Consider the following 25,523-nt stretch of genomic DNA (forward strand, 5'->3'; position numbering starts at 1 on the left):
ATTTCCTTGCCTAACAGATAAGCAAAGTTGCTAGGCAAATTGGTCCTTTATTTAAGTCTTTTAATAAGCTCGGACTTTACATTTATAATCTGCATTGGCTTGCAGAATGAAGGAGGGTGACAAGTGCGTTCTTTTGCATAAAATGCTGACTTTGAAGTTATACTGGAAAGCATTTGGCGGTGCTTATCACGAGCTGCACATTGGACCCTGGGCCCAAGGATGTCTTAGTTTACTGCTGCCTTTCTTTGAGTGAATGGCAAGTTTAACGTAACAAGTGACATTTTTCAAATTGACTTTCAAACACCCTTTGATTACAAACTTGCCATTATAAGGATGCTTCTCAAATTTCTTGCTGTACTGTTAAGTGTTTGACTTTTTTATGTCTCATACTAATGCACTTTATTAAAATGCATCTGAAACATAGCAAATCTTCATCCTTTGTCTGTCTTTTTTTTTTTTTTTAGAAGTGCTTCAGTTAAGTTTGCCTGAAGATCTGAAAGTGAGCATAACCACTACCACTGTGGGTCAAAGTGCGGTGCTGGCATGTGCAATTCAGGGTTCACCAAGGCCTCCAATCGTATGGAAGCGCAATAACATCATGCTGAACTCCTTGGACTTGGAAGACATAAACGTAGGTGCTTAGAATTATTTTCCAGATAAAGCTGTGACAACTGAATTACTGGTTCTGTACATATGCAATCAATGTGTAGCAATAATTCATAAATGCTAAGAAAGCAATAGCTATACTGTGAAACCACTAAAACTTAACTATCTACTTGATTAAGCCAATTTTATTCAAATAATTGTAGATGATTCTTAAGGTAAGTTCAGTCATCTCACATCCTGTAGGTAAGACCCTTTATAAAATCGTCTTGTTCTGTGCCTGTATTTATCAAGCATCTCAGAATTACTGCTGGGAATTGCGCTGAAAGTCTGACTAGGATAAGAATTTGTGCTACTCCAGATTAGTACATGAGAAGTAGTTATAAAACGTCTGGCGGTCAAGATGAGCTGCTCAGGTTCCCACTGTTTTTAAAATGGTGATTTATTTATTTTATTTCAGGGACCCCAGGAAGGCACTCAGTCTTGACCCAGCTTGCACACTCACAAGCTGAGACATGTAATAAAGCGTCTCAAAATGAATCGATAAAGAATATATTAACTAAATGAATAGAGCAAAAAACAACCAATAAGTAAATAACACATACTAAAACTTTCACCCAAATTACCCCAGTGGCAATAATTATTTAACAAACACTGACCAAATGAAACACTAGTCACTACATGATAAACAATTAATACTTACGACACAGTCCAAACATAGTCCACTACAGGAGGTGCAGATGACAATGGTAAGTAGAATGAAAAACCCCCGTGAACAGCCCTCTGAATGAAATTTACAGTTTTGTTCTACCAGGTTCCAGTTGTTGCTTTAAGACTTTAAGATATGCTGTGATTTGGATGTATCCATCCTTAACGAAAACACACAAACAAGCAAGCTAAGTATAAGCATATAACTACAGAAAGAGCTGCAGTCCATGGTATTTGTTATTTGTAATGCAATAGAGTGTGAAGCGTAAAAACAAATAAGCACAAATGATCACAGTCCTTCTGTGCGTCTTTTGGCTCCTTATAAAGCTAGCACCTAATAATCCTTCTTCCCAGCAACCTCCGCACCACTTTAAAGCGTTCCAATAGTGTAATACTACTAGGGATGCTGAAATTTGTAGACCATTTAAGTAGCGCTATTACAAGTGTCCTACACCCACTCCCAGTAAGGAGCAGAGGTTTATGTTTGAAAATGAATAACATCACAATTTTACAGCACCCCAAACTGCAAAAATGGCACTCATGAAGGTGTGTTGTAGATTTCTTGGAAATGGTGATGATGTTTTGCTGTTTTCTAATACTAATGTTACTGCTATGCTATGTTATGGCTTTACCACAAAGATAATAATAAGAATATTAATAATAATATTCAGAATAGAAGTAGAACATGAAGAAGTAGAAGGAAAAACATTATAAGGTAGGATATTACACTAAGCTGCAAGTAATAATTGCCACTTCATAAGAGTATCAAGTGTTTGCATTAGTGACCAACTGTGTATTGATACTGTAAAATTGCTTACGATTCACATTTACATGCTCATCCACACAATGATGTTTATGTGTATGACATCAACCACACCAGCCAATCGATTTAAAGTTTGTTTTAAAATTTGAGAAATGTTCAATTGTGATATACCCAGATCATTGCTATTGCAAAGCTTCATCTTCAACACTTTAATTTTGGAAACACCGCATGGCTTCTTTGCAAAGATAGAGTACATGATGTACAAGATTTGCTACAAATATTATTCTTTCATTATCAAATCGCTATCTTTTTACGAGTTCATTGTCATTTCTAAAACATTCTACCTATCCCAGAATGTCTGCTTGAATGTCAATTTCTCAAAATTCCTACAGAATTATGATAGCTCAAGAACCCTCCTAAATTAGGAAAATTGGTAAAAGGTGACTACTGCTACTCCTACAATTAAGACCAGATGTGTGGTCTCCATTGATCTGAGTTTTTAACTTGCCATGAAATAAGTGACCAGAGGGTGAGTGGAATGGGATGGATAAGATCTGAAAGATTTTTGCTTCAGTTAATGAAAATAGAAAGATTCCACAGTGGAAAGGTTGATTTTAGTAGCAGTGTCAGGTCACTCATTCTAACTGCTTATAAGAATGCTCTTTCCAAAAGTAATAGATTTTTTTATATTTTATTTTCCTTGTGCATTTTGTAATAATGACCAAGAAAAATTTTTAATCTAATATTCTCTTGGATAACGGATAAAGTTTCTGATGGAATAGGACCCAATGGTGACTAACAGTGGACAACACCAGGCAATATCAAAACCTCCATGAAAAAATCTAATGTTAATCATGTCACAAAATCCAGATGTGAAGTAATTCAGTCATAAGCTCACAATGGACAAAATGCATATCATTTTTGCCAATGAAAGTAGTCCTCAAACAGGAAGCCCCATCACATAGTATCAGGCTTTTGAAACGAAGACAGGACTCTTGACGAATGAATGAGAGGTAAAGGTGGGTCTTCAATTCAATTTAATTCAATTCAATTGTTCATTTGTAAGCATATGAATAAATAACAACATTGGACAGTGGATTATGTGACAAGAGTAATATGATATTTATTTCTTGTATATTTTTGAAATTGCTTGCTTTAGTCTAGTGTTAGTCACTATTTGGCCTCTCTCTATCAGAACTTTTGCTATATCTGATCTTTACGAAAACATAAGGTTATTTTTTTTTTCCAACACAACAAACTACATGGGGAAGGTAATATGTAAAGAAACAGAATTTTTGCAGAGTATTCTTTACATTTATGAAGCAGACTGTCTTAAGAATGTGATAGAGAAACATAAAAGATAAAGATAAAACACTTCCAATAATGGACCTGTAAAAAGTGGTTATTGTTTGAAGAAATATGATGAAATTCACTAACTGTCTTAGAAAGAGCAGCTTCAAGTTCAAGTGAAACATCTTTGTGGTTTAATGATTAATTTCTTTTTTGTATTGTCCAGTCAAACCCCAATAGTATTCCATTGGCAGCTCAAGATCAGTGCTTCAGGTTTAGAAGTTTAGAGCACAGTGGTGAGTCCCACTGTCTCACAGCTCCATTACTGTCAGTCTGAATCCCAATCTGGTCACTGCCTCTGTGCGGTCTGCACATTCTCCTCATTCCCTCTTTGGATGTAACTAGTTTTCCACCAACTTCCCAAACCTGTGTATGTTTTGCTAACTAATGACTCCAAAAAGGACAATTGAAATTGGGTGAGTCCATGAATGTGTCCTGCAATGGACTGGAATCTTGTGTCCAGGAAGGGGCTTTGGATTTGCAAACCTTTTCTTAGCTTTATTTAAATATGTAGCAGAAAGAGTATTCAGGTTTTCTTCAATATATTTCTGCACTACTGTGCAGTGCAATATTTAATGATGCTGCCTGAGAAGCTTAATAATAATGTGTAGAAGAGGCCTATCAAGCACAAAATGCTCCCCAGGTACCTACCCTAGCTAGCTGAACTACAAATCAAGTGAAAACTGAAAAACCAATATCTTTTTCAATTTAAAATAGTGAGTTTGTTGTAATAAGCACAACAGTCCAGTGAAATACTCATCTTTAAATATCTTCAAACAGCTAAAAAGGCAAGCTATCAACTATTGTGTCTTATTCATGTCAACATTTAAGTCTGAACCACATACAACTATGCGCTGCAGTCCCAAAAAGGGATATTGATAGATTTGTCACCCCCTCCATTACTGTAAAAGATAAATCTGTGTAAAGACAGAAACAAAAACATTTCTAGTTGATCATGGCAGTACCTGTGGAGAAGAAAGAAAACATTTATTCACTGCAATTTAATGAAATATAAACCATTGCTATTTGGTGGATAGGGGAAAGGGGGGGACTCTCTCCTTGACTAGGTGTTAGATAGATAGATAGATAGATAGATAGATAGATAGATAGATAGATAGATAGATAGATAGATAGATAGATAGATAGATAGATAGATAGATAGATAGATAGATAGATAGATAGATAGATAGATAGATAGATAGATAGATAGATAGATAGATAGATAGATAGATAGATAGATAGATAGATAGATAGATAGATAGATAGTTTCTTGACACATAAGAAACACTGGGTTTCCCAACTCTTTTTCATTCCTTCTCTTCACCACTTTAAAACCTAAAGCATGTTCATCGAATCTACTGTCGGTCCCATCCCTGTCATATGCACTTGCCATGTGCTGGATGGTAAAAGAGCATCTCAGTTCATACCCTGCTTGGGTTCATCCCATTCTATTGATTATCTCTGAGATGTTTCTACATGTTGTTTGGAGTCCACCTGTGGTCAATTCAAATGATCACGTATGATGAGGAAAGGCACACCGCTGTCTATAGAAGGTCACACTGGTGACAATGTGTATCAGAGCAGCAAAGAAGCCATGAGGTTGAGGGAAATGCCTCCAGAGCTTAGTGACAGGATTGTGTCCAGGTACAGATATTAGCAACAAAAAAATTCCTGCCGCATTGAACGCTCCTAAGAGCACAGTGAGCCCTATACTTCTTAATTGGAAAATGTTTGAAATAACCATGACTCGCCATTATAGCTGGCCAAATTGAGCAATTGGTGAAGAAGGGCCAAGAAGTAACCAAAAACCAGTAGTCACTCTGGCTGAGCTTCAGACAACCTTTATGAAGATGACAGGAACTCCCAGAAGGACAACTAATATTGAAATATGTGGCTAGATGGAAGCCTTTCATCAGTAACAGACACATGCAGAAAAAGGCACCTAAGGGACTCCCAAACTGTGAAAAAAAGATTCTATGGTCTGAAGAAACCCAAATTAGCATCATGCTTGGAGGAAACCAAGCACCACTTATGGACTATGCAATACCAATTCAACAGTGAAGCAAGGTGGTAGCAGCATTATACTGTGGGATTATATATTTCAGTGGCAGGGACAAGGAGACTAGAGAGGGTTTAATGATGACTGAACGGAGCAACCTAGAATGATATCCTTAATGAAAAAATGTCTCCAGTGCATGCTGGACCTTAGACAGGGCTGAAGATTTACCTTCCAATAAGAAAATGACCCTAAGCACGAGGCCAAAACAACACAGAAATGGCTTAAGATCAACATTATGAGTGTCCTTCAATCCAATCGAACATTTCTGGAGAGACCTGAAAAACAGCTTGACAGAGTTTGTGGGAATCTTTTGAGAGGAATGTCAGAAAATCCCCAAACTCAAGTGTGTGAAGCCTCCAGGTTGTAATGTCTGCCAAAGGTGCTTTAACTAAGTACAGTACTGAGAAATGTGTTTGAATTTTTGTGTCAATGTGATATTTCTGAAATTTCTGAAATCATATGTTCACATTTGGTGTTTTTGCAGTTCGGTGGCCTTAGAATTGCGTCACTGCTTTTTGTAGATAACGCAGTCCTGTTGGCATCATTGGGCACCTGCATGCAACAAATCAGTTCATCCACATGTGCAGTTATCTATTTGTCCATTTTTTATGTATTTATTTGTTTTGTCCCTCTATTTCCGCTCCTAAGTGTTGTATTTTAAGTGATAATCCATTCAAACTTTATGACACATTCAGTCACTTTATCACCTGTAGCTGTTTGTATTTCCTGCAGACCAGAATGTTTTTTACATTTAATATTAAGTGTCCTTTTGATGTTGCTGCCTGATGTACACTTTTCTTGATCTTGTCCTTTTAAGCACCATATTGTGCCATAATTTCAGCCATCCATTTGTTTGAAGTTGATTTACTCATTAAAGTGTTGATGTGAGCCAAAGCCTTTCCCAGGCACATCACCATCTGGACAGGAATCTGTGATCTGATGACATCTCTGCCAACCAACTTGCCCTTTCTGCCTTTTTTCTTTCCCAAACAATTATGGCATGAAGCTAATGCATGAATATGAAGCTGTGCCAGTTTCCCTTGTTTTATTTTCTGTATTGATTCATGGTCAGTGTCTGTTTAGTTTACTATAAAGGTGGTTTATGTTTATTGCTCCAATTATGTGCAATATGTGCCTTTGAAAGTGTCTCAAGGTATAAATACTCATACATTTTTCTGTTTGGTATTTTGTAGTAATTCATGTTCCTGCGTACCTATTGACAATAGAGCCCATTATGGGATTATAAAGTAAGCTCACAATTGTAGGGTATAATAATTTCTTTTGTGTAAAGAACCAATTGTACTCGTTACATACAAGTGCTAATGTATTTTTAAATGTTCTAATACCGCAATCGGTTGGCACTCTTTAAGATGGAAACATGGCCGCTCCATGCCAAAAGCCCAATGCTGCCAAAAAAGGCTTTAGCTTCCTTTGACCCTGAAACCTGATTAAGTAGTTTCAGCAAAACGATGGAAGAAAAAAAAAAACGTTTTACTAATGTGGGGAACAGCCCGGACACAGACAGGTAGACACGATGGTTTCACCCAACACACGTTTATTTATCATATTTATAGTGCACATACCCAATGCCGAAGCACCAATCACCCCTTTAAGTCCTGGCCACAACACAATGCCTTAACTGTCTCTGGTCCGCCTCCACTCCTCTCCACCAAGCTTTGTCCTCTTCCACCCAACTCTTGCCCCCGACTGGAGGGAGGCGGCCCCTTTTATTCACCCCTGAAGTGCTCCAGGTGCATCCTGGGGCTCGTAGCCACACCCCTGTGTGGCGGAATCTCCAGCGGTGAAACCGGAAGTCCACCGGGTGTCTCCAAGTCTCTTCCCCTCAGTACTTCCCGGTGTGGTGGAAGTACTGAGGTCCAACACTCCCAAGGCATTGGGGCGCTCCTTGGCGGTGACCACGGGCACCTACAGGGATGAGCTTCCAAGCTCTGTACCCGTGGTCCCCACAGCAGCCAGGGAGGACGCCCCCTCGTGTTCCTGGAGGATCCACAAGCCCTCCTCCGGTCCTCCTGGGCGTCCCGGCCGGGCATGAACGCCCGCCGGGCACCACACTAACTATGGTAACGTTATCAGAATTGCAGAAAACACAATAATCTGGAGTGTTTAACTTTTTTTGTGCTTAACTTACATTCAATTTATGATGCATGCATCATCCAGGCATTCGTCTGTAATAAATTAAGTGTGGCACAAATCCTTTCCAAGGCTGAAAATAATAAAACTGTCTGCATTGTTTTATTCTTAATCATATTGTAATGACACAATGTGAACAGTCATTGATCAGTCCTGTTTACCCCGTCTTTATGCGTTCATTAATCTGTATTCAAGCTGCTGCTTTCCACAATCGCATTTGATTGCCAGTTGTCAATTTGCAATATTCACACGGCACTAAACAAATGATTTATGAGTTGTATGGGCACATTACCCTGCACTTAATTTATTTTTGATATGCAAGTTTGAAGCATAAAGTTAATGTGAAAATATGGATTGACGGTGTTTAAGAAAAACATTCTATTGAAGAATACAGGGTGTCATTTGCAATGCGGTATTTATTAATTTTCACATAGACACTACCTACCTACCAGCCAGCATAAATAATTAAAAGAAAAACCATTTGAGGTAATCAATTAACAGGAAAAAAATACAAAAAAAGGACTGTAAGCTGATGGTAACTGATTATATTGTCAGAAATTACATGACTTTATATAAAGTTGCAGGCAACTGTCTGGTCTTTTAATACACATTGTATTGTGTTCATAAGAATTACTGTTCAATGCCTTTAAATCACTTCAATTTTTATTTTTTTGTCCCATGCCTTTTGACAGGTACAAGAAAATCCACACATATGTCATACTCTTTGACTTGTCTGGATGTCTAGTTTTGCATGACATCCTCCTTTTAGGTGTTACCAATTATTTTTGGCCCCCTAGACCCGAAAAACCCTCATGTTTAGGCCATCTGTGGCCCATATTTTTTATGTGGGTAAGAAAATTACACCCTTATGATAAAAACTAAACTATTAGGTGTCTTCAGCAAAAATGATCAGAAGGAGTTGAAGTTGAGCATGCCACATCAACCAACCCCTGGGGTTCACCTCCTAATGGGATAAGAGGGGTCAGAGTTACTCCTTCACACAAAACTTTGAAAAATGGGGATTGGATTATCTAGGCAGGTGGAGTGTCGTTTTATGCTCTTTTGAGGTTGATGATCATGAATATGACCTTATTTTTGATATCTGATTCTTTTACCGGTGGTCCAAGCCCTCTGAGAGCTACTCGTAAAAGGCTAAAATGACAGATTTCAAGCATAAGCGTGTTGGGTATTGTTTCAGACAAGGTCAGTGATTGTTTATATACCAGTAACTGTGCAATGCACGATAACGTGCAGTGAATACACTTGACTTGAGCATTCCTAGTTTCCATCCTCTCTCTCTGTATGTTTAGCATTCATTTGCTCAGAGGTTGATGCGCTTGCTGCTTCCTGAGCATCCTAGCGGCCCACTTCTTCTCTTCTTTCGTTGGCAACTTTTCACATTTAAACTGATTAAGTCAGTGTTTGTGTTGCAATTACTTAGTATGTTTTTCTTAATTTTTTCACTTAAACTGGCACTTAAGTCTTCAATCTACCTCAAGGATGATTTAAGATATGAAGAGGTAGAGGAAGTGACGGAGAAGGTGTAGGGATGAGAACGGTGCTTGTATGCATTGTGCTGCACGGTCGCCCTGCTGGCCACTGCCAAGAGTTGATTCTACAATAAAATAAAATAAAAATAAAACAAGGAATAACCTTGGAAGGTCAATCATCACCCAGAAAGCAGATAGTAGACCTCATGTAATATATGTGTACCAAATTTCAGGTCAATAGGTCAAACGGTTTGTGAGCAACAGGTGATTTAAAATCCTGGACCAACAAACGAACATCCACGGTAGCATATTATATATGAAGAATGTTATTTTTGATATTTGATCCTTTACTAGGAATCTAGCCTTCTATAGAATGTCCATTAGAGGGTGAAAATAACACATTTCTATTTTAACTAAGACATTTTAGACTTTAAACATTTAAACTGAATTACACAATATAATATTTCAAATATCTGACACAATTATTCTTGTTTATTATGTACTTCTACCTTATGAGGTAAATCATTATATTTCTTAAGAATGCCCCATATTAGACCCGCTTACACTAACATCATTCATCTATTAAAATATATATGCAGTTTTGAAAATGAGTGGCAATAACTGAGTGAATATATCTCTATTATAAAAAAAAAATCTTTTTTCCTGTGATGAGATGTGATCTTTGGAAGAGAGACAGAGAGACACTTTCACGTCCCGTGAGATGGACAAGTCACGTCATACTGACAACCTTTGGAAGCAAGTCCCGCGATACACATGCAGAGCAGGTTAGAGACAAAGGAAGTGGGAAAATTCAAAAGTCTCAAAAAATGAGAGTAAAGATCGTAATAGCACAAACAAACTGAAAATATTACTCGGTGAAATAATGGAACAGAGAAAAGAGATTGAATTTTAAGGTGCTGTACAGGCTTTTAAACATTTGAAGCGCCGCACGAAATGCAGATCACACAGCATGACAGCAGCAGCAAGCCAGCAGCTGATCGAGCAAAGAGGAGGTAGAAAAACCAACTGTTACTTGTTTCCCAATATATGACTGTTTAAGAGAGGTTTCGGAGGAGCGACCGCATCTCCTTGGTGTGCGTTCAGCCCCCGTCTTCACAATGGCGCGTAGCACTAGTGGGGGGGAAAGGGGTTGGTTAGCGAAACGAGCAGGGGTCAAAGCCCCCTAGTAATTTAATATATCAATCTTGTATATTATACTTGTTTTGTGTGCACTATTATTATTATTATTATTATTATTATTGTTATTATTATTATTTGTTTAGCAGATGCCTTTATCCAAGGCATCTTACAAAGCTATAGAGAACTAAATAAAACTGCACATTTGTACCTAGAACTAAACTATGAAAAAAATAAAGTATACATATGTATGTATATGAGGGTGAGTCAAAAATAGAATGTAGAATTTACTTTAATCAACTTTCAGAAAAGACAAATACATAATCTTTTGACATAATCTCCCTGCTTTTCAATACACTTTGTCCATCTGTCGACAAGCTTTCGCATTCCTTCATTAAAAAATGTTTTAGGCTGAGCTCCGAGCCACAAATGCACCGCTGTCTTCACCTCTTCATCAGACATGGATCATCGTTCTCGTAGGGCTTCTTTCAGTGGGTCAAACAGGTAACAGTCCGATGGGGCGAGATCAGGAGTATAGGGAGGATGCTGTAGCACCTCAAAATGAAGTTTTTGCAGAGTGTCGGTAGTGTTGTCAGCAGTGTGCAGACGTGAACAAGAACACAATGCCCTTGGACAACAGTCCTTTGCGTTTTGTCCGAAGTTTAAGCCTTAGCTCTTCAGTGTGCATCTCACTGTAACGAGCACCGTTGATTGTTGAACCGTTTTCCTGATAATGTTCCAATATTGGTCCTTGAGAATCCCAGAAAACTGTAAGCATCAATTTTTCGGCTGATGGCTGACTTTTTCTTGGTCGGCGATTGAGGATGTTTCCATTCCATACTCTGCCATTTACTCCCAGGCTCATAGTGATAAATCCGTGTCTCGGCACCAGTAATGATTCTATTTAAGAAACGTTCACCCTCCTTAGAATATTGGTCCAAATTTTGTTTGCAGATATCCAAACACTTCTGTTTGTGTTCTTCTGTGAGTTGTTTTGGTACCCATCTCGCACAAACTTTTCAAAACCCTAGTCTGTCATAGATTATTACATAGGCAGAGCCTTGGCTGATTTGCAAATGATTTGCTACATCATCTATTGTCACTCGTCTTTTCAACAGGATCATTTCATATGCACGCTCAATATTGTCATCAGTCGTGGATGTGGATGAACATCCGGCTCCTTCTTCATGGCTGACACTTGTGTGACCTTCCTTGAACTTCTCTATCCATTCATACACACTCCTTCACAACAAAACACTTTCTCCATACTGTGCACAAAGTCTTCGATAAATATCGGCAACCAGGTACACTCTCAGAGCACAAAAATTGAATCACTGCAAGTTGCCATTCTTTCGTGCAAATCACAGGTAGGACAGCCGTTGTTTCTCACCACCGCAGTTGCAAATGATCTGACGTTACACATTCAAACCTGCACAGCAATGACTGGGGGGACTGGGACCTCTTACAGAAAACGCTGATAAGACAGTGCTGCCAACAGAAGTTTTAATATAACTGGAGTGCGGATAATTTTTGACTCACCCTTGTACATAACATACATACAGTTAGGTCCATAAATATTTGGACAGAGACAACTTCTTTCTAATTTTGGTTCTGTACATTACCACAATGAATTTTAAATGAAACAACTCAGATGCAGTTGAAGTGCAGACTTTCAGCTTTAATTCAGTGGGGTGAACAAAACGATTGCATAAAAATGTGAGGCAACTAAAGCAATTTTTAACACAATCCCTTCATTTCAGGGGCTCAAAAGTAATTGGACAAATTAAATAACTGGAAATCAAATGTTCATTTCTAATACTTGGTTGAAAACCCTTTGCTGGCAATGACAGCCTGAAGTCTTGAATTCATGGACATCACCAGATGCTGGTTTCCTCCTTTTTAATGCTCTGCCAGGCCTTTACTGCAGCGGCTTTCAGTTGCCGTTTGTTTGTGGGCCTTTCTGTCTGAAGTTTAGTCTTCAACAAGTGAAATTCTTGCTCAATTGGGTTAAGATCAGGTGACTGACTTGGCCATTCAAGAATTTTCCACTTCTTTGCTTTAATAATCTCCTGGGTTGCTTTAGCTGTATGTTTTGGGTCATTGTCCATCTGTATCATGAAACGCTGCCCAATCAATTTGACTGCATTTAGCTGGATTTGAGCAGACAGTATGTCTCTGAACACCTCAGAATTCATTCGGCTGCTTCTGTCCTGTGTCACATCATCAATAAACACTAGTGTCCCAGTGCCACTGGCAGCCATGCACGCCCAAGCCATCACACTGCCTCCACTGTGTTTTACAGATGACATGGTATGCTTTGGATAATGAGCTGTTCCACACCTTCTCCATACTTTTTTCTTGCCAACATTCTGGTAGAGGTTGATCTTGGTTTCATCTGTCCAAAGAAAGTTTTTCCAGAACTGTGCTGGCTTTTTTAGATGCTCTTTAGCAAAGTCCAATCTAGCCTTTCTGTTCTCGAGGCTTATGAGTGGCTTGCACCTTGCAGTGCACCCACTGTATTTACTTTCATGCAGTCTTCTCTTTATGGTAGACTTGGATATCAATACGCCTACCCCCTGGAGAGTGTTGTTCACTTGGTTGGCTGTTGTGAAGGGGGTTTCTCTTCACCATGGAAATGATTCTGCGATCATCCACCACTGTTGTCTTCCGTGGACGTCTAGGTCTTTTTGCGCTGCTGAGTTCACCAGTGCTTGCTTTCTTTCTCAGGATGTACCAAACTGTAGATTTTGCCACTCGTAACATTGTAGCAATTTCTCGGATGGGTTTTTTCTGTTTTCACAGCTTAAGGATGGCTTCTTTCACCTGCATGGAGAGCTCCTTTGACCGCATGTTGTCTGTTCACAGCAAAATCTTCCACATGCAAGCACCACACCTCAAATCAACTCCAGGCCTTTTATCTGCTTAATTGATAATGACATAACGACGGACTTGCCCACACCTGCCCATGAAATAGCCTTTGAGTCAACTGTCCAGTTACTTTTGAGCCCCTGAAATGAAGGGATTGTGTTAAAAAAATGCTTTAGTTGCCTCACATTTTTATGCAATCGTTTTGTTCACCCCACTGAATTAAAGCTGAAAGTCTGCACTTCAACTGCATCTGAGATGTTTAATTTAAAATTCATTGTGGTAATGTACAGAACCAAAATTAGAAAAAAAGTTGTCTCTGTCCAAATATTTATGGACCTAACTGTATATATGTTACTGCCAAAACCCGGAGTTCAGCCAGTTCTCGAATTGACCGGCCATTTCGCATATTGGCCGCGAGGTGTGGCCAAAGTCCGAAGTACTAGAAATGACCAGCATATATGCTACTTTGGCCAGCCATTTCGCGAAGTGGCGAGAACTCCCTGGTCAAAATCCGATGTGCTGATGTAAGACTGTCCGCTCAAGGTGCGAAGATGCTTAAAAATTTTCAGATGCAGATTCAGAAGTGAGGGCGGCACGGTGGCGCAGTGGGTAGCGCTGCTGCCTCGCAGTTGAGAGACCTGGGTTCGCTTCCCGGGTCCTCCCTGCGTGGAGTTTGCATGTTCTCCCCGTGTCTGCGTGGGTTTCCTCCGGGCGCTCCGGTTTCCTCCCACAGTCCAAAGACATGCAGGTTAGGTGGATTGGCGATTCTAAATTGGCCCTAGTGTGTGCTTGGTGTGTGGCTGTGTTTGTGTGTGTCCCTGCGGTGGGTTGGCACCCTGCCCGGGATTGGTTCCTGCCTTGTGCCCTGTGTTGGCTGGGATTGGCTCCAGCAGACCCCCGTGACCCTGTGTTCGGATTCAGCGGGTTGGAAAATGGATGGATGGATGGATGGAGATTCAGAAGTGAGTTTTCCATTCTGCACGAGAAACTGCTCAAGGCGGGTCTTGTTCAGCAAAGCGGACGCCACTTGAGACCGCCTTCCCCTCGCCCAAACACTAACCTTAAGGTCAATAAAATAGGTCCCTGACGTTAAGTCACTATTGTAGGGCTAAAATGATAACAGAAATGTGAAACCTACTTATATACCTAATCTTAATTATTGTGAAACAACCAAGTGGTGTCCGCTTTCTGAACAAGAGCCGCCAAGGCTACACTCAACGCAATTGCACTACTAAGTGCGCAACAAATCGCTGCTCATGCCTTTTTCCTTCCGACTTTGGCCGATCGCCCCATGCCATTTCGCAAACTGGCTGGCCAAATCCCGAAATCGAGGTAAAGATCTGACATTGGCCGGTCAATTTACAGCGACATTGGCCATTTCCCGATTTGGCCGGACATTTCCTGCTTTGACCAATTTCGGGTTTTGGCCGTAACATATACACAGTGTATATGTTTTATTTTATTCTTCATTCTTTTTAGCATCTGTTTTATTTGTTAGCACCATTGGGAAACTGCTCCTACAATTTTGTTGTATTGTTGTTCAATGGCAATAGAGCTTTCTATTCTGTAAACATGTTGTTGTACTGTATACATAAATGTTAATGTCGCTTTCGACAGTAATGAGTTATCTCTGCTGTTTTTTGTAGCTGTGTATTTTTGTTGAATTTTTTGACTATTATATAATTTTTAATTAATGAGCATTTGTGTGAGTAAAAGGTATTATGTCCACTACATTATGTCTGTATGTCTCTATACTCTCCATTAAGGAGTGCTCCTAAGAAAATTGACCACAAAATGTAATGCGATAGAACACATCCCAAACACAATCCACTTCAGAAGAGGCAAATAAAAATTCAGATATACACTGCATTCCAAATGTATTCAGACCATTTCATGTTTTTCATATTATGTTATCCATCCATCCATCCATTATCCAACACGCTATATCCTAACTACAGGGTCACGGGGGTCTGCTGGAGCCAATCCCAGCCAACACAGGGTGCAAGGCAGGAAACAAACCCTGGGCAGGGCGCCAGCCCACCGCAGATATTATGTTATGTTATGATAAAATCATTTGAATGAATTTTTTCCCCACATCACACAAGACTCAATACCCCAGAATGACAAAGTGAAAACAAGATTTTAGGAATTTTCTCCAAACACGGAACAGCTCTACTGTAAGGCATACAGCTAGACAGTAAGTGGGCTGACATGCAAACCCACATCTGTAGAACTGTCAGTTGAGACAGCAGTCCATTTTGGTTCATCACGATCCTATTTCTTTTTTTGTCAAAATAATGTGTCCTTTAAATGTCGATTTAAACATTTCCTTTCCTCCAAACGCACAATGTTCTTTGCATTTTGAGCAGCTGATACATGTCACAACATTCCTGAAAATGCATTGGTATTACTGTAAATGTCAGGGCTTTGCAAAAGACCTTTGTCACAATTTGTGACATGCAATGTCTGACCTTTAAAGAATGCGCTCAACTGCCCAGTGCTGAAATATCTTTCAGCCTCTTTAAGGTGTTTCTATAATGTTGCTGGCACTCGGTGCCCTAATTTCTCAATGTTATTGATTTAATGTATGGATGTGTTCAATCTAATTTTTTTTTTTTATATATTTTTCAAATAACATTAACTTAGTGAGGATTCAGTGATGGACTGGTGCCCACCCCACGGCTGGTTTCTGCCTTACATTTAAAGTTATGTTATATTACAACCCCTCCAAGGACTGCAATATTGTCATCTTGGTGTGGTGGGGACACTTGTGTGCCTTAATGATGTCTGGTAAGGTGTGCCCCCAATTCCCTTGCCTGTGGCAAATTGATTGAGAGGTACAGGCCAGTCTTTATGACTCTCATGATACCAGGAGCAGGAATACCAGGACCCACTTATGGAGTCAAGCCTGGGGGTAACGATGAGGGTTGGGTGCAATGCCAGTCAGTGAGATTCCAAATATCAGTTTAGGAAGTTAATTCATTTTTGTTTATCGTGGTGCAGAAGTGAGGTGACGTGTTGCATGTTGGTCAGATATGCAAGTAAGAATTTCACTGTACTCTGTAAACATGACAGTACTACTATTACTACTTGGAGTACATTAGATTCTTTTATTCCCACGCTTATATTCTTTTTTGCGTAGTCCCCCACATATGTCCTCCTCCCCAACTGAATTCATCCTTTTTTCAGTTCTCACTAGTCTCCCTGTCCCTAGTGATGAGTAGTACCTCCATAACATGATGCTGTCACCACCATGCTTCACCATAGGGATGTCATTAGGCAGGTGATGATAAGCAGTACCTTGTCTTTGCTAGTCATAGTGCTTGGAGGTTTGCCCAAAGAGTACAATGTCCCAGCAAACATGAGAATCTTCTCCCTCACACTCTCAGCATCCTTTAAATGCTATCCGGGAAACATTTACTCAAGAGTGGCTTCCGTCTAGCTACTCTACCATCAAAGCGTGATTGATGGACTGCTGCTGAGATGGTTGTCCTTTCAGCAGGTTCTCCCATCCAAGCAGAGGACTTCTGAAGCTCTGTTAGAGTGACTATTAGGTTCTTGGTCAACTCAGTTTGGCAGGATGGCCAACTCTACAAAGAGTTTCCAAACTTCTTCCACTCCACAATTATTGAAGCCAATGTGCTCCTGGGAACACTCAAAGCTTTAGAATTGATTTGATCCTTTTGTCCTAGTCTATCTTTCACCACAGTTTGATCACAGAGGTTTACAGCGAGCTCCTTGGACTTCATAGCTTGGATTTTGCCCTGAAATACAATGTGAATTGTGGGACCTTATATATACAGGTACAAGAGAGCCTTTCTAAGTAATGTCCAATCAAATCCATTTGCTACAGGTGGACTCCAATCAAGTTGGGAAAGGCACTATATAAATAAAATGTATTATTATTATTCTTGATACATCTCAAGAAGAATTAAAGCAAACAGGATGCACTTAAGCACAATCTGGAGCACCACAGAAAACGGTCTGAATATTTGCATAAATGAGATATTTCAGTATTTGATTTTTAATACATTTGCAAATCTTCTTGAAAACATGTTTTCATCTCATCATTATGGGTTATTGAATGTAGACTGATAGGCAAAAATGGCAAATGTATCCATTTAAAGTTAAATCTACAACTCAATAAAGTGTGCAGAAAGTAAAGAGGTCTGAATACTGTAGCGACTTCCACGTCAGGTTCGAAAAGGAGGAAACACAGAAGGATGAAGTCAGGATCCGAGAACAGTTTACTGGAACAACAAAAAAAAAAACAGGATTGTAGCAGCAAAAAACAAAAAGTACGTCTTTGATCTTGAATTATTTACACTTGCCTATAACCCTCTCATTGTTCTGGCCCTGAGAGACACAGTTATTCATTACCAAAAAACAGAGAAAAAACGCTGACGTTGTAAAGCAACAACACCTTTCTTCATGAACCTTCTCCTTCAAGACCACCCCCAATAAAATACTTTGCCTCCGTCCCCTCCATTCCGGGTCCCAACCCCTATCAGTGTCAATCATACTCCCACTGTCAGTCCTCCGAGCTGTACTCCACCCTCATTCAATCGAGTCCAACAGTCACTCCCAAGGGCCTTCAACCTGGCCATGACGTTACACTACTTTCTGAATCCACTGTATTTTTTAGTAATTTGAGCTGATCATCTACAGTATATGCTTCTAAAGAATTTTTCACACATTAAGTGATTCACTTTAAGTAAAGCTACGGAGATTATAAAAATGTAACTCCTTTACAATGTTCATGTGTTATAATGTCACCTTTTCAGTAAAATTAAGGAGTTGAACACCAGTATTTGGTTTATAATTGCAAGCAAATTCATATTAAGAGAGCAATAAAGATTTAAAATTATATCCTACAGTGGTTAAAAATGAACATCATCCAGTTATAGAATGCAGTAATCATTAATGCCAAGAGCTATCTAATATGCTATAAAGGATAAAGTCACTGTTTAGCATCATTAAAACACTTCTCTCACTTTTTTCTTTAAAACATTTTAATTGCTAGTTATTATAATAACAATGATAGAAATGTGTCCTTTTCCTTTCCCTTAGGATTTTGGAGATGATGGGTCTCTCTACATCACCAAGGTTACAACGACCCACATGGGTAACTACAGCTGTCATGCAGATGGCTATGAGAAGCTGTACCAGACGCACATTCTTCAGGTGAATGGTAAGAAGCAACACAGTAATTAAGTAAATTACACATGGGAGCCATAAGCCTTACTTTCTCTCCAAAAACAGACTTTTAATGCCAACATATAAACAGCAAACTGCAGAATTCATTTTATTGTCCAAATCTGTTTAAGAATATCTTGTTTTTGTGAATATTATTTATTTAATAGTCTACCAATACGCTCTGATTCTATTATTCTTACAACATAAGTATTAAATACTGTGTTGCCCAGACACATACAGCCACCCTAACCCCAACACAGACAGTCAGGACACAGGTTTTAGTCCACACAGCACACAGATTATTTACAGTCCAGCATACAATGCTCACAGGGCAAAGCACAACACAGTCCCTTTTTGCCGTCTGCCCTTCCGCCTGCACTCCTCCTCAGTGTTTGTCCTCTTCCTCCCGACACTGGCCAGTGAGTGGTGGTGACTGGTTCTTTTTATAGGGCACCCGGAAGGACTCCAGGTGTCCAATGAGCTTCTTCCGTTAGCGTTTCTGGGTGTGACGGAAGTGCTGTCAAATAGGGCCCTGTAAATGTCCATGTGCCCCCTAGCGGTGGCCATGGGCCTCAACAGGGTTGAGCTTCCATGCCTACGATGAGTGGCCCCGCTGGAAACCAAGGGGGCTTTCCTGTGTTGGGCTGGGGGAGAAATGGTCTTAAAAGTACTCTTTCCCCCGGTCCTTCCATACTCAGGGCATACCGGCCGTCCACCACAATACATATTAACCAGAAAAGGCATAGTCATATGTCAGTGTGTTGATTTTGATTTTAAAACTATGTACATATTTCCAAAATTATTAATATGTCTTAGCAAAAAAGCAACTCTTTAAAGGCTATTATCTAGAAGCTATTAAAATGGTGCCTAGGCATTGGTTATATGAATTATACAACAGTTTTCCAAAGTAAAATTAAATAACCATTGAATAATGGCCACACATGAAATTATATATATGATTATTTTAAAAAATACTTTGCCACATTTGAAAAAATAAAGAAAGTCATCATTGTCTTTCCCATCACATCCCCAACAAAAGCTTTTATTTTTGGTTCCCAGCATGATTTTCACCATAATATGATCCTCCTATTAAAAAAACCACAGGGACCACAGGGTTTATCTAATAAAGAACTTTTTCCTTGTACTACAGTGTCCAGTGTTTGAGTTCATTTAATGAAACTTTCATACTTCGACAGTGACCAGATATGAAGAGTTCTTTCTCAATTTTTTTGGCTCTGTATCCAGCAGAGAGTGTTCTTTCTCCCTTGAATGCGTTTCTTGATACACAGTTGACTAGAACCCAAATACCATATCTTTTGTACCCAGGCGGAAAAGAATTACAAGAGAGAGAAATATGATACAAGAAGAGATGTATTTAACTTGCTTTAACAGGTAATATTCATTTGCAGAAATATAATGCATAACTCTGCATATTTAGGCCGGAGAGAAGCATTGGGACAACCTGCTTTGTGTCCTTCATATGTCTTCTGCCCGTGTCCCTAACCTGTCATTTGTCAATCTCCCTGGCTGTTTCTCTCTTTCTCTCTCTCTCAGCTGAATGTCATACACTTGTGAAATTGGCACAAATAATCTTCTTGCTACAGGCTCTGCTGCAGTTGTACTCAACACTTCGATGACTGACTTTAGCCCACCCCTTGCTCACCGAAGGTGGCCCAGTTCATTGATGTTCTGTTTTCTATGACAATGCAGTATACAAACATGTTAACATCTTTTACAGTATATATATGTATGGCTGATCGACGACACTTTAGATTTCACAAATTGGAATCCTGTGCGTATATTCCCCCCAAGTTCGCGTCCTGGGTCTTCTCGGTCCAAAGACATGCCAGTTAGGTGAACTGGTGATTGATTGGTCTTAGTGTGTGTTAGGTGAGTTTGTGTTCACCCTGGAATGGACTATCTCCATATCCAGGGTTTGTTCCTGCCTGGCACCCTATGGTAGCTAGGATAGGCTCTAGAACCAAACCTAAACCGGCAAAACCCTGCGACCCTGGTCTGAATTAAGCAAACAAATTTGTATTTACAACTAAAAGGAGGTACCTACTTTTGCCCAGGAGCAGTCAACAAGGTCCTAATGGTAGAATAGGGCATTTGGCCCAATGAGGGGTAAGTGGCAGGGGCTTGAACCACTGTAGCCACCTTAGTGTGCAAGGAAAGCCAAATTAGCATCGACATTATCTGGATGTAACCAAAGATTTGAAAAAAGACCTTTTTAAGGGTGACCTGATCAGGCATTATTCTACCTCAACCTCACTGGGCAAAAATTACTTAGCGGAAGTTGTGTGCGACAATGCCTTACTGCACAAGTAACGGCAGCTTTAGAAAGTTTAACTATAATTTGCTCATCACAGAAAATGTCATTTTTTCACCATTACATAGTATAGTGTGTGGCTAAACTGATTTATTCCATATTTTCATAATTAATCTGTCCATCCAAAGGTGCACTTCATCTATGAATCAATGCTACAAATACAATTGCAGAATCGCTAACATTGCAGTGCCTTTGACAAAACAATGTTTTTGCTTACTATATCCATCTTTACTTTGAAAAACCTCTATTAAATTAGTACCACTTTTCCCTTTGGAATTCTCAAAAGCACTTCTTGTGGGATTTAATGAAAATATGTGTATCTATGACCTTCCAAAGTAAGCTCCAGCTGCATTAATGATGACCTCAAAGCTAATGCCATTTAAAACATAATTAAAGATAAAATCTCCAATTAAGTGGCTAAAAACTAATTAGCCTGCCCAAGGAAATGTTGCCTAGCAATTGATTACCAATGGAAAAATACTCGATGTTGTTTTACATGTCCTTGCTCAACTAAAACAAACTGCATACACTTGATGTTTATTAGCCCAGGGTCTGTGCTGTCACCAGTATAAAGACCTTGCAAGAATACACTCAATTAAGTGCCATAAAGCTATAAATACTGTATATTTATTAAGCATATTTGTTTCTCCTGAAACCTTGTGGAAAAAAGTGTGAAGAAAACAGGATATATTTATTGTTGTGTAATTGGATAAGTGTGATCATAAACAGCCGACAGTGGGTCAAGCTCTCCCTTCAGGTACCTCTCTGTCCCATTTCCTATATATGTAGGTTGGAGATTGTTAATGATTAGTGGAGTATGTTACTCACCATAAAAGAAGAAACACACACTCAGAATAACTGGGTCTAATGTATAGTATATATTGTCAGACATTAAATAAATAATGCATCCAGGGTTTACTGTAAGGCAGTGTGTCTTGGAAGTGGTGGTGATTGACAACCTGTACCAAATTACAGATTCACACACTTCATGGTGTAAGTTGCCTCTATTTCCTTTTAAAATGAGTGGCCCATGCTAGAATTATATAAGTGTTGAGTTCAAAGATTTTTTAAGGAATAATCCACCCAAAAATCGTACAGTGGAACCTTGGTTCACGACCATAATTCGTTCCAAAACTCTGGTCGTAAACCGAATTGGCCGTGAACCGAAGCAATTTCTCCCATAGGATTGTATGTAAATACAATTAATCCGTTCCAGACCGTACGAATTGTATGTAAATATATACATTTTTTAGTTTTTAAGCACAAATATAGTTAATTATACCATAGAATGCACAGTGTAATGGTAAACTAAATGTAAAAACATTGAATAACACTGAGAAAACCTTGAACAACAGAGAAAACTAACACTGCAATAGTTTGCGCTATAGTGCTAGGAACCGCTCGCTAAAAACACTTTTTTTAATGAGTTTTAAGCACAGGGGAAAAAATGAACATTTGAAAAATCCGTAATTTAATAAACCACCAAGAAAAGTAACATTGCAACAATGCAGGCTACGAACCAATCACTGTAAATAGAACTGAAAACAAAAACAAGCCTTCTTTACCTTATGCGTCCCTCGCTCGCTGTCTCTCTCCGGCGCCTATGTGTGTGTGTGTGCGTCTCTCTTTTGCGAGCCTGGAGCGCCTGTGTGTGTGTCTCTCTAGAGCGCTCCTGTGTGTGTGCGTGCCTCTCTCGCGCGTGCTCCTGTGTGTGTGCGCGGCTCTCTCTGTCTCGCGCTGCCTGTGTGTGTGCCTCTGTCTCTGAGCTGCCTATCTCTCACGCTGCCTCTGTGTGTGTGTGTGTGTGCATGTGCGTGTGTGTGTGTGTGTGTGTCACACTCTCTCGCTCTCTCTCTTGCTCGCTGTACAGGAAATGCACTTGGAGAGACTGAACATGTACAAACCGAAAGGGAACCTGGCTTGTTCGTATACGGAGTGTGTGGTCGTGAACCGAGGCAAAAGTTTGGCGAACTTTTTGGTCGTAAACTGAGTTGTACGTGTACCGAGACGTTCGTGAACCGAGGTTCCACTGTACTTTTTATGTTACCCAATGTAGCTGCTAAAAAAAAATTTTAATCGCATGTTTAATGCCATGTAGAATGGAGAGAATAAAATTTCTGATATAATGGAGCCCAATGATGACCAATGCTGTATAAGGGAAAATGAAGTGAAAAATGTCCACGAAGAAAAGAAAACTTGTCTTGTTTCTCGTGTAGCGTAATTCAAATGTTATGCAGTTGTATGCTCAAAACATGCAAAACACATGCATTTTTTGCTTGTTTGTTACTTGTGGAAAAATCAGCATACATTATAAATAGGAAAGCACTCCCACAATACTGTGCATTTCAATTGAAGATTTGACTCTCTCCTTCAATCGATGGTCACAAATTCTGTCTTCAGTTCAAAAGCAATTGCGAGCACTTCATCACAGTTTTACAAAGTTACACTTGTACTCTTACAAAGTTACACTTCTTCTCTCTCTTGTTAAATTAAGTGCCCTACCTGCACTGCCAAAGTGGAGATGGTGACAGGTCCCAAAGGGCAATTTAATGACAGGTCAGAAGATGAAATCTGGTCAGAAACATGTCTAAGTCAAAAGGTGTCATTTTGCTTGACTTCTCACTAAGTCAAAACCAGCAATTTAAATTGGTTTTGTCAAAACCAGAGCGTAAACTGCAGTCAATTGCTAAGTTATTTGTAGTCAACAATTGCTAAGTCGTGTGCCAGGATAACCTAATCATAAACCCACCAAACACTTTTGAAGCCTGGATGACGAGTGATCCTAGATGCCAGCTTATATGTAATTGAGCCAATGACACCACTCAGCAAGACTTCCTGGTAAAAGTTGCCTGTGAATCCGTGAAAGCTTATATGCCATGCAGGTGCCACTCTGAGTAGATTGAGGTGCTTGTCTTAATGCGCATTCATGTGCAGACGCAAGTGGGTCAGACAAGTGCTTTTTTCACACCTTAAAGTTGGTTATTGTGACATCTGTGCCCTGCCATAGCTTAACAGAGAGGCTGGACAAGAGACAAGGAGAACAACAGCGATAGGAATGAAAGAATAACAGAGATGAAGGAACCAAGGTTAATGAAAGTAAAAGAAACAGTGAGAAGCGGGAATGAGAGAACATGTGTTGTGAGGAATGGTGGCAGGTAGTCAGGAGAGAGGCCCAGAGTGCGGAGCGTGTGGCTAGAGCTCAATGGGGCTGAAGAGGGGACTCCTGTTGAGCGACACATCAGAGTAGGAGTGACTTGGTGTGGTGCCCCATGGATGCCAAAGGACTGGTGATGGGGACCCAAACCAGGATTAATGGTTGACAGTACCCATCGGTGGGCATCTCCTCTGCTTATCCATACCATCTTTTGCAGCAAGAGGAGACATCCGCCAAAAGGTGTAGTCAACTATTAATTCAGATTTTATAGAGTTGCACTGGAAGACTTGCCTAAGTTTTAACCTCAAATTATGGAAATATTTATTGATTGGACACTGAACACTGTCTTTTATGGATTATTTATTTATTTATTGGTGAACTTTGGGTTTTGATCAGAAAATAAAAAGCGGTAATGCACTTTACACTTACCTTTTGACTGTTTATGTGCTCATTTGACTGGCTCATCCTTGGTTATGACTATCGATAGCTTGAGGTTCAAGCTGACAAAGGATGTGGTGCCAACCCGGACTGTCACACCTATGACTAGAAGTTGTGTAGTGTGGCAACAGCTTAACTTATATTGGGGGATCTGTTTTGGAGGACACGTAAAAAAGGAAAATTTACAAGTTGAAATAACCTTTCTCAAAGTAAATTTAAATTAATCAGTAAGCCTGCATAGACTGTTTTAAGATTGACAATTTTAAAAAATATCTTTAACAAGCACTGAGTTGGAAAGACCGAGACACAAACCGATTAGGAGTTCAGCCTAATAACGGGTGTGTTTATCTAACAACCAGTGATTCACAGTTATGTTTCTACCAGAAGCATCTTCCATTGTTAAGGCCGTGAGAAACACCTTGTAAAAAATAACAGCCACTTAAACTAGACAGGATATCCCAAACATTTAGTGTCCCTGTTTGTTGTCCAGTGTCACAACTTGGACTTCTAAGGTGTAACAATAAGTTCCAGTCCCCTACCATCTTTAGGGTAATATGCTGGCTACTACACTGCCCCTCCCTTTAGTGTCTTGTCATTGACGGCAATATAAAATCTTTGTAATGGGTAGGTAGGCACGTCTGTCATTTTGATCTTCTAGGGTAGGGGTGGGCAAAGTCATTCCTGGAGGGCCGCAGTGGCTGCAGGTTTTTGCTCCAACCCAGTTGCTTAATAAGAAACACTTATTGCTCAAGTAACACTTCTGCTTCACTTTAGTTGTCTCGTTCGTTAAGATTTTGAACCCTTATTGCTAATTTTAGTCTTAAACAGCTGTATTCGTGGTTTTTATTTGCTCCTAATTAGCAATAACATGCAAATGACAAAAGAGACCAGCATTTCTCCCTTTAGCTTGTTACCATTTACACCTCTGTGTATTTATCATGCACTATTGAGTTTAATTAAATACTTGGAAGGAAAGTGAAGAGAAAAAAGTGAAGGAATGAGAATTACTCATCCATTTTAGTCTTCAAATCATTTGGATGATATCCTTAGAAAAGGGAAGAAAATCTAGGATATGAGAATGACCTGACATGGCAGAGTTAAAGCACAAACAAGCCATGAACTTAAATTATTGGCAAGAATTTCTTTCTAATTAAGCAACCGGTTTAGAACAGAAACCTGCAGCCACTGCGGCCCTCCGGTACTGACTTTGTCCACCCCTGTTCTAGGGGCTGCAGTAGGTTGTGAGGAAGTAATCAGCATGTCAGAGGCAGTGC

At 39.6% G+C, this 25,523-nt stretch overlaps 1 protein-coding gene across 2 annotated transcripts in view; it reads left to right on the forward strand.

The window, feature by feature from the left end:
- fstl5 (follistatin-like 5) overlaps positions 1–25,523 on the forward strand; it is a 1,175,110-nt gene that overhangs the window by 983,339 nt on the left and 166,248 nt on the right. For both annotated transcript variants that reach the window (XM_028802632.2, XM_028802633.2), the window contains exons 7-8: positions 465–631; positions 18,200–18,320. In XM_028802632.2, coding sequence (XP_028658465.2) covers positions 465–631; positions 18,200–18,320 — 288 coding nt within the window. The remainder of the gene's footprint in view (positions 1–464; positions 632–18,199; positions 18,321–25,523) is intronic.

Source organism: Erpetoichthys calabaricus, chromosome 5, assembly GCF_900747795.2.
Source record: "Erpetoichthys calabaricus chromosome 5, fErpCal1.3, whole genome shotgun sequence".
Lineage (NCBI taxonomy): Eukaryota > Metazoa > Chordata > Cladistia > Polypteriformes > Polypteridae > Erpetoichthys > Erpetoichthys calabaricus.